Source organism: Myxine glutinosa, chromosome 1, assembly GCF_964187855.1.
Source record: "Myxine glutinosa chromosome 1, kmMyxGlut1.1, whole genome shotgun sequence".
NCBI classification, from domain to species: Eukaryota; Metazoa; Chordata; class Myxini; order Myxiniformes; family Myxinidae; genus Myxine; species Myxine glutinosa.
Window position 1 is genome coordinate 201,630,157 of NC_136261.1, and position 13,990 is coordinate 201,644,146.

The 13,990-nt window shown below is 43.2% G+C and overlaps 2 protein-coding genes across 3 annotated transcripts in view; one reads left to right on the top strand and one right to left on the bottom strand.

Moving 5' to 3' along the window:
- The window catches only part of LOC137433556 (tetratricopeptide repeat protein 1), a 207,290-nt gene that overhangs the window by 24,132 nt on the left and 169,168 nt on the right, over positions 1 to 13,990 (top strand). The gene's annotated exons all lie outside the window — the stretch shown is intronic.
- LOC137433512 (beta-1,4-galactosyltransferase 4) overlaps positions 3,342 to 13,990 on the bottom strand; it is a 73,617-nt gene continuing 62,968 nt past the window's right edge. The window contains exon 7 of the mRNA XM_068125871.2: positions 3,342 to 4,585. Coding sequence (XP_067981972.1) covers positions 4,441 to 4,585 — 145 coding nt within the window. The 3' untranslated portion in view covers positions 3,342 to 4,440. The remainder of the gene's footprint in view (positions 4,586 to 13,990) is intronic.

Sequence of the window (13,990 nt, forward strand, 5' to 3'; positions counted from 1 at the left end):
GGGGGAGTGAGACCCCAAATTGAGAAGCACCACAGTTTGGTCAATGGGAATTGGTTTTTAGAACCCATAGTGTAAGTTGGCCAATGGATTGGCAGGGAAAGACCCTGGGTAGTGTAAAGTGTGTTAAAGTCATTTAGAAAGTAGTTAGGATGAAAATCTCCTTGCACCATCTGCATCCACTCACCTGAGATGACGTACCTCCACACCATGCCAGGTTGTTTTATTATTTTTGATGCAAATGTTTGGAATGTGAGACGCATCATGACATGGGTGTGACATTGTGCTTGATGTTCCATCTCTTCCTCCTTATGAGGATTGATGATGAATTGGGTGATGGCAAATTTCGAAGTAGAGGGAGTGAAGACGAATTTGGTATAGGGGGAAGATGTGACGGTAGTGACGAATTTGTAAATGTGTTGATTTTTGTAAATATGGGGTAAGGGCAAGGGTAGTGTAGGTGACAGGGGGGGTGACGTATGGTAGGGACGAGCTTTCTCACTTCGCTCTCCGTACGCACTTCACCTTGCATTGCCTTATTGATGTGTACCCTTGTGACCTTACCCCTCGCTCATCTGTCTGTCCCCCCTTTTTGTCTCCCACATGAGGGTTAGGGAGCGTGCGTGAGTCCGCCATTGTGCGCCCGGAACTCCCAGAACCAGCTGTCTGCATCGATGCACCACATTATGGACCACATGTCTGTGGCCGAGCACCACTTATGGACCCCATGGGTTGGGGCATGGCCCCTCTGCTGGAACCGGCCATGAAGGCCCAAAATCTTGCTGGCGGACCTTGATCACAGGGCACCGATGCCCCACAGGTGAACCACACTAGTCGGCCCTGTGGGCCATAAATCAAATAAATAAAAATGGACACGTTGGGTGCATTTTAATAGTGCAAATAGGCCGCTAGCAAAGGAAGATGACAACACCAGGAAAATAATAATAGCCAGCAGAGGGAGTCGAAGAGCAAGAGACCACCTGCAGGGTTAGGGGTTGTTGTTTTTATTTTTATTGATGAACAATGATGACTGTGCACCGATTGGTGCTTGAGGGTGTTTTGGTGCGTTTTGGGTGCTTTCACGGTGCGTCGATGCAGAGCAGACTGTCTCCCCCCCAGAAAGAACAATCGCAGGTCCTGGGTTAGTTTTGTAAATAAAAGCAGAGTCATTGTAAATAATGCTCCCCACCGTCAGTGTATAGTTTGAAGACCATTCCACAATTTGGTTAGCTGTGGGCGTGAGTCTGTTAGGTAGGGTGCAATGGAGCAGCGGGACATATTTATTTATGTTTTAAAACTGTCGCACTCAGGGTGAGGTTAAAAGTAGAGGGAACTACACCTACGTGTCACACTAAATTAAAGTTATAGGCCCGGGACGTGCCTAAGAGGAGGAGGGTGCAGTGTTGCGGATACGAGGATTGTTTTTTTATTGTGTTGTATTGTATAGTAAATTGTTGTAAATATCACCCTCTGTAAAATGTAATGATTACTTGTAAATACCTCCGTAGTGTAAAGGTCAAAGGGCGTCCCATAATTAGTCCATAAAGCATACACGTCAGCCAATCATAGAATACCCCTGTTCGATAGTTATATCTTTATTATGTGTATTAGGGTAAGGCCTTGTCTCCCATTAAGATGACACTCCATTGCACCAAGTGAAATAGATAGATTCCCTTCATTCTTCATTCCCATTCCCAAAACTTTCACTTTCCCCTTTCATCATTGCCAAGCCTCGATTGCAAATTACATCCCCTCCAAAACCACCATTGAACATGTGCTCGGGTCGGGGAAGACAGGCGTGCCCGCCCGTCGTCATCAAGGGCGGAGCCAGAGGGTCGGACGACCAACCAGGGCCGAGGTGAGCACACCGATGGGCGTGTCCTGAAGGCCGGCGGCTTGATCGCCGGAGGTGTTATAAAGGCGCGCGCACAAGAAGCAAGGTGTGTTGGTGGTCGGTGGTGAGGAGTGATTGGACAAAGAGAGAAAAAGAGTGGTTGGACCAAGAAAGAGAACATAGAGAACATCCAAGGAGAGGACATCCCGGAAAGCACAAAGCCTGCTATTCGTCGCCTTGCTCGCCAAGGTTGGACTGAGCAGTAGTTAACAGCAAGAAGCCTGTTGTAGTTCTGGAAAAGCGCGCGACATCCACCGCCGCAGCAGCAGACAACAGCAGCAGCAGCGGTGGCCACAGCAGCAACGACAGCAGCGTGGGGCCTTGACGGCAGTTCCGGAGCAGGGCCGCGAAGGAACGGCGGCTGCCAAACGCGCCGATCGTGCTGCAGCATCCTTGGACCTTCCTCTCCCCCCAGCCATCCACCTCCTGCCTTTCCATCCTCTTGTGTACGTGAGTTTGTTTTGTTTGTTCTGTCCTGGGTATTTAATTAAGCTTGTATAAGGAATTTGCACTGTGTCTCTATTATCTTCTGTATATTATTTTATTATCTTTCCTTCTCCTTGGTTTTTTTGAGCCTGTATTTCGTAGGAATAAATTTCGTAGTATTTTCAACCTTTTTTTCGTCTTCTTCTTCTTCTTCACATCCGTGTCGCTTTTGTCTTTTCCATATTGAATATCTGTGGCGCGATCCGGCCAACGTTCGGGAATCGGGTTAGTCGGGGTAACTGTTAGGGCCGCGGGGCATCCGCTTGGCAAACACAACATGTTATCCGCGGTCCGTAACAATATATATATATATATACATCCGTAACAAAACAAAAGTTCGTAACAAAAAGTACTTACTTTTTACACATGCAGAATTTGCATTTATGTTTATTTAAATTATACAATGGACTACAAAATGTAAATGTTTCATATGTTATATTATATCACCTTTATCGATCAATATTGTTGAAATGAAGATCAAATAGCTGAATGTTGAAATGTGTTGAAAAAGTCAAAACTTTACATGGGGTGTACTGTACTTACTTTTTCACGTGACTGTGTATATATATAACACACATATATATATATACACACACACACACACACACACAACACTACCAGTCAAAAGTTTAAGTACACTTTTAAGTGTCAAGTACACCAGTGAAGTACTTGAACTTTTGACTTGTGCACACACACACACACACACACACACACACACACACACACACACACACACACACACACACACACACACACACACACACACACACACACACACACACACACACACATTATATATATATATATATATATATATATATATATATATATATATATATATATCCCAGCTCAAACAATCTTCGAATAATTAATAGACCGTTCAATCAATTTTTAGCCAAGTAGTTTTTGATAAAACATTTTTGGGACAGAAAATAAAAATAAATTAGAAAGCATCTGAAAATATAAAGCCTGTCCGTGTCCCTTTGTATTCAGACGTCATCTTCTTGTTCCACATGCTCAAAATAACAAAAACAGTTTAAAAAATACAAAATGAAAATTGATTTTATGCTTTTTTGATCTAAAAAAAACAATTGACCTTCCTTTTGATTAGTGAACCAATTCAGTTACGCAATCTGCAAATTCTTGAAATTTCAGGTCAATCGGGTTAAAATTGGTGATTTAACGCAACCCTGACCTTTTAGCTTTAGATCTAAAAAAAACAATCAGCTTCTAGATTGGTGAACCAATTCAGTGACCTAATATGCAAAGTCTTAAAATTTCAGATCAATCGGATGAAAATTGACGATTTTATTTGACGCTGACCTTTGACTTTTTGACCATATTGCTTTGCCTCCTCCATATTCTCAAAATAAAGTTTTGTTGAAAATTTGATGACAAAACTCAAATGGTAAATTTAAATTTCAGGTCAACTGGATGATGGGTGATGCTGACCTTTGGACAAAATTATTAATTTGCCTTCTCCATATTGTCATAATAAATCTTTGGTGAAACTTTGATGACAATAACTCAAAAAAATTTTTTTTTAAAGTTACGGCCAGGTCAGACAGACTATTTACAAATAGACAAACAAACAAGACGAACAGACGTGATTACAACACTCTATCTCCTGCTGTGCCGGGGACGGGCTAAAAATACTCATCCAACATGTTTCACACCTAAAGTACCTATATGTTATCACTATTTACACTCTTATAAAATTAGCCTTTATCCTTACATTTGGCAACATTGGTTGGTAAGAACCTCTTTTTTTCATCTGACCGGTAAGGCTATGTGGTTATTTTATACATGTAGATAGAGCCACAAAGTTTAAGGTGTTCTGTACATTTTCACAGGATATCTTTTATACAATAACTTTTTATAATATTACCGATTGGATCCAAAAGGAACACTTCTCCACCCCTCCCCCCAAATGTAACATTGTAGTATACCATGCTTGTACAACATTGTACCTACAATACAAACATTGTCTGCCACAAACAGTTATGCAATTATCACTCGTCCACTGTCTTTTGTACAGATTCATGACGTCGGTTCCTTTTACGTCAGACGGGTGGATCTTTATCAGTCCCGATATCTACAGTGACATTGATGTACAGAGGGTGAACTGTGCGGGACAGGAACTTGTATCTGCAGGTACTCATCCCGTCGGAGTACATCATCTCACGGGGACGGTGCAGCAAAACAATCCTGGAGGTGAAATGAAACCATTGATCAGAGGAAACATAAAATGCATGAACTTGCCAGCTAAAATTGTTCAATGAAACTGCAGAAGCAACATCCATTCACAGATTTGAAAGGGTATGACTAACTAGAATTAAATGCTTTAATTATCTATAGAAAAAAAACCTCCTAAACACCTTTCCTCCATGCCGTTCTTCTTGTTCTCTGGAGTACTGTATGGAACTTCTTTTTTGTCTGCCTGTTCCCTCTGCCAGTCAACCTGCTAGTCCTCTGTCATCTGGGTTCTCCACGAGCAGTGTGCGTGAGTCAGTCTTTAAGGAAACGTGACTCCATTGTCTGCGGAGAAGTTGATTTTGGAAGCATGAATTTTTTTTTTAGAGAACCAAAACTGGTTCTGGGTTCCTTCATGACCAACTGTAATAATCTTTCCTTTCAGAAACCATTAGGCCATGCACCCAAAGGGCAAAAAGCTGCTAGAAATCGATTTTTGTGAAATCAGTGAATCATACGAAAATATGCAATTTGGTGTCAAGTCTGTCTGACGATTTTTCACCGTGATACATTCGGTCGTTACTTATACAATCTCAACCAAACTTGCCAGAAAGACTGAGGGTCATACAATGGTGGTTGTAGCAAATTCATTTGCCCCCCTTCCTTTCTTTTTTCTTTTCTACGCCAAGGGGGTTTTCCCCACCAATAGCGATGCGTGTTGAGGTGTAGGGGAAGGCGGGGCAAGTTGAGCATAGGGGTAAGTTGAGCCACCACCTCCCAGCCAGTTATGAATGAGTCAGACTTTGTGGTGGCGCCATTTATAGATGCCCCATTGCATAACTCCAAATTCTGCCATATTGTTTTCTAAATTGAAACAGAAACCAGTGTTGCAGAGGGAAAAATCCAATTTTCAGCCATAAAAGTAAAAAGGTGTAAAACAGGTAAGTTCACGTTTCTTCCATATGCAGCATAGATATAATATGGATATCAGATGACAATTGTTAGTCCAGGTATGTGTCTCCATTCTTGTCATAGACTTTAATACGATGGATGCATAGAATATGTGTGTATGTGGAGACATCTCAGAAAGTTCAGACTGGGGTAAGTTGAGCCAGACCCTACGGGGCAGGTTGAGCCATGGCTCAACTTGCCCCGTAGGGTCTGGCTCAACTTGCCAACTCATGTTGGTGGAGATAATAATAATTAGCATTTATAATGCGCTTTTCCCCAAAGGCTCAAAGCGCTTACAGAATACCATATTATTACCCCGGTCATTGGATACATTGCGAGCCTGCACCACACTGGGTGTACCATCTACACTCCCCGGGGAGCATTCCTTGCCGTGCTGCCATTTCAAGCACTCCGAGCAAAGCTCGGGCAAATGTGCTGGCAAATCAAGATTTGTGCATTACATTGCTCGGGTTGATGTACTGAATGGAGAGGAATTTCAGTTTGAAGGTGTCTTCCTGCAGAAGGTTGCTGGAAAAGTTGGATCTGACAACCCAGTGTTTGTTCCAAACCCAAAGGATGAAGCAGGATTTGAACTGGAAGACATCGTGCGTAAGCTGCCACAGCCTAAGTGCGTTGGCAGTTCTGCCCGTTGTTCTGGACAGCTTGTGTTCAATTGTGACTTGTCAGTTTGGCAGCTTAATTGACTTGATTTCTGACATGTTTTACTTTTAGTTGCAGATCCAAATGATGAAGCTGGCATTGATGAGCAAGATATTGTGCCTTAATTGCCACAGTCTGACTGTTGGCCTTTCTGGGTGTATTTGGGACACTTTTGTTTTATTGTGACTTAAAACTGTGGCAGCTGTTTTCAACTCAATCCAGCTGCCACATTGAATTATAACCATGAACACAAGGCACATGTAAATATTTCGTTCAGTGTTGTAACAAATACATTAAATATTTTTCAGGCAGACCAATTTTTGTACTTCAGTTATCTTTATTTGGGGCAATGATCAACTATTTGGGATACTTTTTGTTTAATTGTGACTTGAAACTGTGACAGGTGGATTGAGTTGACTTTTCTTACCACAGTTGACAATCTTGTTTTTCTATGAGAGTGACTCAATTTGTTCGTAACTGATTACTATAACCATGAACACAAGGTAATCATTTCGTTCAGTGTTGTAGAACTTTATAACATTAAATATTTTTCTGGCAAAACAATGGTTTTCTACTTTAGTTATCTTTATTTAGGGCAATGATCAACTTACCCCTATGTGGTACAACTTACCCCAGAGGTTGGATCAACTTACCCCTCAGGCGGGGCAAGTTGAGCCATTTGGCCTCCGTTTTTTCAAAGGTCACAGTGACTTTCAGTGTGGGGATAGAAAGTAAGAACTAGCTACAAAATGTTTCCCAAGGATTAAATTAGAAGGCAAGATACTCATTTGTGCAAGATCATCAGTAAGTTCAGTCCTAACATTCCAAGAACAAAAACTGGCTCAACTTGCCCCGCCTTCCCCTATGTCCGTGTTAAGCTAGCTTTATCACAGCGTTTTTCCAAGACCACTTCTAATAACAAAACTAATGATAATACCATAATATTAATGTTATTACAAAACAATGTTAATACTATTAATATCCCACCTACCCAAAGGGTGTTTCCTACTTGGCCAAACGCCATATTAACATTTATAAATAACTTATTGGGACGTTTTCGTGGGAGCACCTCCACCAGAAGCAAAAATATAATAAACAACAAACATATTTGATTACGTTATCAAACAGTCGCTAAAGCTGTTTAACACTAAACAAAGGAATTTGGATGAATCAGGACATCAGTCTATGCTTCACGTCGACGAACGCAACTGATCGAAGATCTACTGTAGTCTATAAACCCCGCAAGGGTTAATAACACGAACCTTCCTGTGGCTTCCGTGGAGTTCTTCCAAGGTATTTTTCGTGGCATTTTTCCAAGGCTGCTTTTCATTACAAAAGTAATAACAATACTTATGATAATAGCATAATATTAATGTTACGACACAACCGTATCCCCCTCCCCTAGGGGTTTTGTGACTTGCGATGTTGCCCCCACCCCTCCGCCACCCACCCCTTCCTGATGGAAGTAAATAATTTTATTGTAGGGAATTTAGAATGGTGAGCCATGGTCTGATCTTTTCAATTACCTGATCGAACATAAGTAATAGTAATAATAATTGGCAATAATAATAATAAGGATAATAACATGACCCCATACCGCTCCCGTAGTGAGCGGGTGTACTGGTTAAGGTAAATGGCAAATTAATTGCCTGTTTCTCCACCACTTTTCAGTTAACTATTAGGCTTATGGCGGCAGACGTATAAAGGCTGCTCCATACAGGTCGGCAGTTGATTCTTCAAATCCTCGGCCCATAGTTTAATTCTCCGTAATGTTAAGAGTGGACTGGCATGGGTCGTTGTGTTGGTGGAGGGGGTGGGACAGACAAATATATATACTGTATATACATATATATACATACACACACACACACACACACACAATACCAATGGATTAAATGCTGCACCGCTACAATAATGTTAATGTTAATACAATAATGCCTTGATCAGATAGGCCATGGATTTATTTTGGATGCCACAAAGATGCAGGGATTTTCTGATGGCATATTATGATCAGTTTTAGATTAATTTTGTTTGGCAACACAGTCTTACATAATAGAATGGCAGAAGTTTGAAGTGAGGATCCTGATGGGATGTGCCATCTCCCATGTTTTGTTTGTGCTGGTTATGGAGTTGCTGATACGTGCGGTGAGTGGACATGGGAAAGAATAGCCACTAGTCAGAGATTGCCAGCGATGATGCATTCATGGATGACCTGACAGTTGTCCAACAGTCCGCTGATGCAGCAGTAGAGGTACTGGGACGACTGGAAAGGTTGATGCGGTGGGCAAGAATGGGATTTAAAGCAAGAAAGTCGAGGAGTGTGGTGGTGAGATGAGGAGTGGTGGATAACATGCACAGGTTTGACCTGGGAGGGGAGGTGGTTCCATCATTGGTAGAGGCCCCTGTGAAGAGGTGGGAAGATGGTATACAGTGGAGTTGAATGATGTGGGAAGGGTGGAGGAGGTGAGGAACAAGCTTTTGAGAGGTTTGAAGAGGTTTGATGGATGTGGTTTGCCAGGTAAGTTGAAGGTATGGTGTTTGAAGTTTGGATTGATGCCACGAGTATTGTGGCCATTGATGATGTATGATATTGCGATTGGGCATGGAGAGAGGATGGAGGTTGTGGTGAGCGGATTTGTGAGGAGGTAGTTGGGAGTGCCACGCTGTTTGACAAATATTGCTTTTTATGGTCAGGGTGGAAAACTCCAGTTTCCCTTGACATCATTAACCAAGAAGTTTAAGATGATGAGGGTGCGGGGGTTCGTGATTGTGTGGGATTCAAGTGATCCAGTGGTAAAGAATGCTCTCCCAGAGAAGAAGGGAAGTCGGAATTAGAATGCAAGAGCAGAGGTGGGTGAGATGGAGGAGCAGTTGCAACAGGAGCAGGGTCATGGGGATGCTACAGCACAGGAAGCATGGCTTGGGGTGGATGAAGCATGAACTATGGGGAAAGGCATGTGTGAAAGAGAGGAGGAAGATGGTTGAGAGGGAGGTGAGAAGAAAGGAGGAGGAGGGGAGATATGTGAAAGCAGTCGCACAGGCACAACAAGGTGCATGGACTTGGTAGGAAGGTGTGCAGGTGAGGACATTGAAGTAGTAAGAGATTTGGAGGATGGAGCCAATACTGTTGAATTTCCTGTTGTGGGCAACATATTGATGTGCTTCCATCCCCAGAAAACTTGAGGGAGTGGAGGTTGTTGCAGGAGAGCTGATCTTGGTGTGGAGGACTGCGAAAAATGCAGTATGCACCGAGTGCATGGTCAGTAGCATTGGCAGCAGGAAGATATAGATGACAGCACAATCATGTGCTGGTGGTGGTAGTGGAGATGGTGCAACAAGAGGCGATGAGATCGAGAGAGAGAGAGAAGAGAGTGTAGAAAGAGGCCGATGGGAGAGAGGTGTTGTTTGTTGAAGAGGGCCAAGTGGCAAGAGGTGGAAAGAGGAGGAGGTGGAAGGCAAGAGGTCTGTCAAATGCTTGTGATTGGAAGGGGGTAGCAGACATAAAGTCGCAATTAGTATTCCCGGAGGAGATCTGTGTGACAAGGTTGCGGTCTGACATTCTCCATTGTCACATACCCAGCATCTCCACCAAATTTAGTCCAAATCCGTCTACAATTTTGAGATATGCTGTTTAGAGACATACAGACAGGGGTGAAAACATGGTCTCCATCCCCTTTCAGTGGCAGAGGTAATTACATAATGTGGAAACTAGCAATCGGGTGTTCTGCACATCCCTCGGGCCAAAAATGTACTTGGAAGGAACCATGGAACAGTCCACCAATTACATTATCAATTCTACATGTTCATTTATTTTATGGCAGAGTGTATAAACATATACATAAACTACCTCCCCCATGATCTGAAAAAGTCTCTCCCTTTTCAGATGACTTCCACATTATGCTCGACAGTACCACATCACATAGTCAGGTACGCAACAGCTACATTACTCTATCAATCTTGAATTGATTAGATGCTGGTCTGACAAATGGAGTACGTCTTTCAACTCTGGCAAATCTCACTGTCACTTGTCCTGCGGTTCCAGAATGATCATCAAGTTGATCAACCTATTTCCATAGTCAGCCACTGGAAGAGGTTCCGTCTCTTGAATGAATCGCCACAACCTTGCATGGGCTGACCATTTATATTTGTGGCATCAGACAGTTCCATTAACATGGTGGTACACCTGCGTTGGTGGTAAAATACCCTTGTGAATGACCTGAATGGTAGTCAAGTCATGTTCCATATTTCCACTATTCCCCAAAGATCACCAATATTGCGCGTGAGGCAACCGAGCAGTGAAACACGCAGGAGGCAAAAAGGCGATAAGACGTTTCTTATAATAACAAGTACAAAAAGTTTTAATTAAAACAAAAGCCGCGTCGATGTTACACAATGCCTAGATGCAGCTGTGCCTATAACGTCGATGTTATAGGCACAGGACATTCCTATTGATTCGATTACTTGATGTTATTTTTGTGCAAAGTGAAAATATATCTCGGCAATTTCCCGTGTGTGGCGACGAATTTTTAATATATCTCGGCATTTTCCCGTCTGTTATTTCAGGCGGTGTATGACTGACCATGCCGCAATTAAAAATATATATATCTCGGCAATTTCCCGTGTGTGGCGACACGTGAACGAAGCTATGCTCCTCTCTCCACATTATTGTGACGACGGATAAATTAAATATTTCATCGTGACGATTGTCATCAAATGGACGAATTTTTAATATATCTCGGCATTTTCCCATCTGTTATTTCGGGCGGTGTATGACTGACCATGCCGCGATTTAAACAAAATATATATATCTCGGCATTTTCCCGTCTCTTATTTCGGGCGGTGTATGACTGACCATGCCGCGATTAAAAAAAATAAATCTCAATGGACTTGAAGTTACAGGCCTTTGAGAATTCATTTAGTTCTATAAAGGGCAACTTTCATCGGATTTTCTTCCCGTTTTTTTTCAACCGAGTCTAAAACGATGTTAGTGACTGTGAAAAATGAAATGATATATCGAATTTGATTTGAAATAAAACTGTGTGAGAGAGGAAGACACCACGGGCCTACCAAACAGGCCTCAAAGCTATGCGAGTTAATAAAATGGTGGATATTTGTTTATATTTCGATTTTGATGATTTGCGCGTGATATGATTTAACGGATGTTTATATAAATCGTTTAAAATAAAAAAAGCCTTCAATTTCTGATATTTTGCCTTTTCATTTGGGCCTCCCAATTGAAGCCCCGCACTTAGGGCGGGTACCGTTGCGAGTTGACCTTATACCAATTCCAAAATATCAGTAAATTCTAACACAGATATGCTGCAGCTAAAAGCTAAAATAAGCAGCACAAAATTTAGGTCATGGCATTTCGGTGATTGATGTTAGCTCTTGCATGAGCCTCGATCTTGTATACAAAAAAAAAAAAAAAAAAAAATATGAAGTCTCTCCCAGAATGGGTGGAGCTATGGTTCCCAGAATGGGTGGAGCTTTGAGGCTTTGTCTTCTCTGCAAGAACAAGAAGAAGAACAAGAAGAACAACAACAACAGCAGAGGGCACCCTATGAGCAGCGTCTGCGACGCGGCTAAACAGGGTTTATTAAAAGAAAGTATGAGGTTAAGGGTAGACAAGACGCTAAAATATGGTGGAACGAACCAAGCGGTTGACAGACATGAATAGGGATGAGGGGACACACAAACATATGTACAAGGAATACTAAATAAATACAGTTCCTAATGGCAGCAAATACCATATTCACACGAGGTACAAAGCGAAAAGGTGAGGGCTTTTGGCTGACACAAGCTGCTTGGTGCTCCTCTACAATGCCATGGTCATGCAGATTGGCACTGCACAGACGAAGTGAGGCTCAGGGGGTGATGGGGCAGAGAAAATTGTGATGGGGCGGGCAAAATTAAAGTGACGTCTCTTCGAGGGTGAAGCGAACATCAGCTTTTGTTGTCCCCCCCCCTAGACCACCAATAACTGGTCCGCTTTTATGGCTCCCAGGATGAGGGTGTCATTTTTCCACGGGGTTCGGACCGCCCACCGCTGGTCCTCACTGGCCACTCCACTGGATGAGGATTACGCTTTCTCAAAGCATCCGCCCAGTCCCTTCCCCCCTCTCCACATCTAGAACCATCACTTCCCCCCACATATATAACCACCTCCTTCCCCCACATCTATGATCCCCTTTGTCCCCACAGCACACAAGGCCATCGATATCTCACAGGCCTTTGGGAGCTATAGCATAACAGCCTTGTTTGCTCATGGCACCTTGAAAGCGTCCATTGTTCCAGAAAGTGCATTCATAGTACTATCATGCCTTTTGTCTTAAATGCCACAAGTCCTCACCTGAAAGAAGGTTTTATATAACACAATGTTACTCGATACGGTCTTAAAGTTAATACTCACTACCTCCTCGGTGCACGTTTTAAGTTATGGCTTTCTTTGAGAAAAATACCCATGAAAAGAGGAATGCAAACTATGTGGTCACATCGTCAATACTATTCTTAACACAATCTATGTATGATGGAGCCCTTCCCCCTTCAAATATATATACATATTTATACGGTATATATAAATATGTTGTTGCGGTTCTGAGAATGTACATATATGATCAATAAAGGTTAAAGGTTTGCCCCCATAGTTAGTCCACATGCAACACGTAGGCCACCTTAGAAAATTAGTTATGTCATAGTATATGTGAGAATAAGGCCATTTCCAATAGTGATACCTGCGTTGTGTAAATAAATAAATAAGCTTAGGTCCCATTCATTTTGCGGCCCACCCTCCAAATCTACCTCGTTGGGCAGCATCCAGTCTGCGCCCCATTTTTGCTATTGCCCCTCGCATTGGGATGCTCAAACCAGCCAAATGCCACGAGGTAGGCCTGGAAAAGGGGGAGGAGCGTGAGGTCGGGTTGTGGCCACGTCAAGCAGCATGTCAAGGGCGGAGCCGGTAAGAACCAGCAACCAACCAGGTCTCGGGTGGAATAGCGTGAGGGGCGTGGTAGTGCACGGCTGGCAAATTCGAGAGGGTTCGCTGGGCGGCGCTATATAAACGCATGCACAAAGCCCTTCGAGAGGACTCTCGTGCGGAAGAATTGATAAGGACTGAAGCCAAGCATTGGTATTGTGAGGACTGTCCAGGACTGGCCAGAAGGAATATATGAGGATTATTGGGAGAGGCGCTTTGTTGGAAGGACTTGAACAAACGAAGGACCGGCTGGCGTTAAGAGTTATAAGCAAGGACTTGCTGGGAAAGCGCATTAAGGACTCGCATCAGTGGCGCATTGGAGAGGACTTCGGCGGGAAAGGCGCTTTGGATTGAACTGTCTCGAGAGCGCGTACAGCGCCTGTTCTGCTATTACGCACGTGGCGTGACCGCAAGTATAACCGCCAAGCCGGTTCGTTTATTACATACGCGGCTAAGCCGCGAAGTAACCGCCCAGCCGAGCTCACCTTTCGCCGATAATTGTCCGATCCGCGCCAACGACACGCGGGGAGCTTTCTGCCGTCGTTCCATCTTCTTCACGGTGAATCGGGGACCCGGAGAATGAGCTGTGGACATCATCCCTGGACCATCAACCCCGACCATCTACATCCCCGTGTGAGTGTGTCTGTGTGTGCGGGCCCGTTTGTCTTGGGATAAGTTAAGACTGTATAAGCTTCTCTGTGTGTACTTCTCTTCCTTCCTGTACAAATTATAATAAACCAAACCAATCTGTTCTTCATTTCTTCTTAATTCGACCGTATCAGTCTTTTCCTCCATTGGGTAAGCGTGGCACGATTCGGAACCGCTCGGAACGGGTT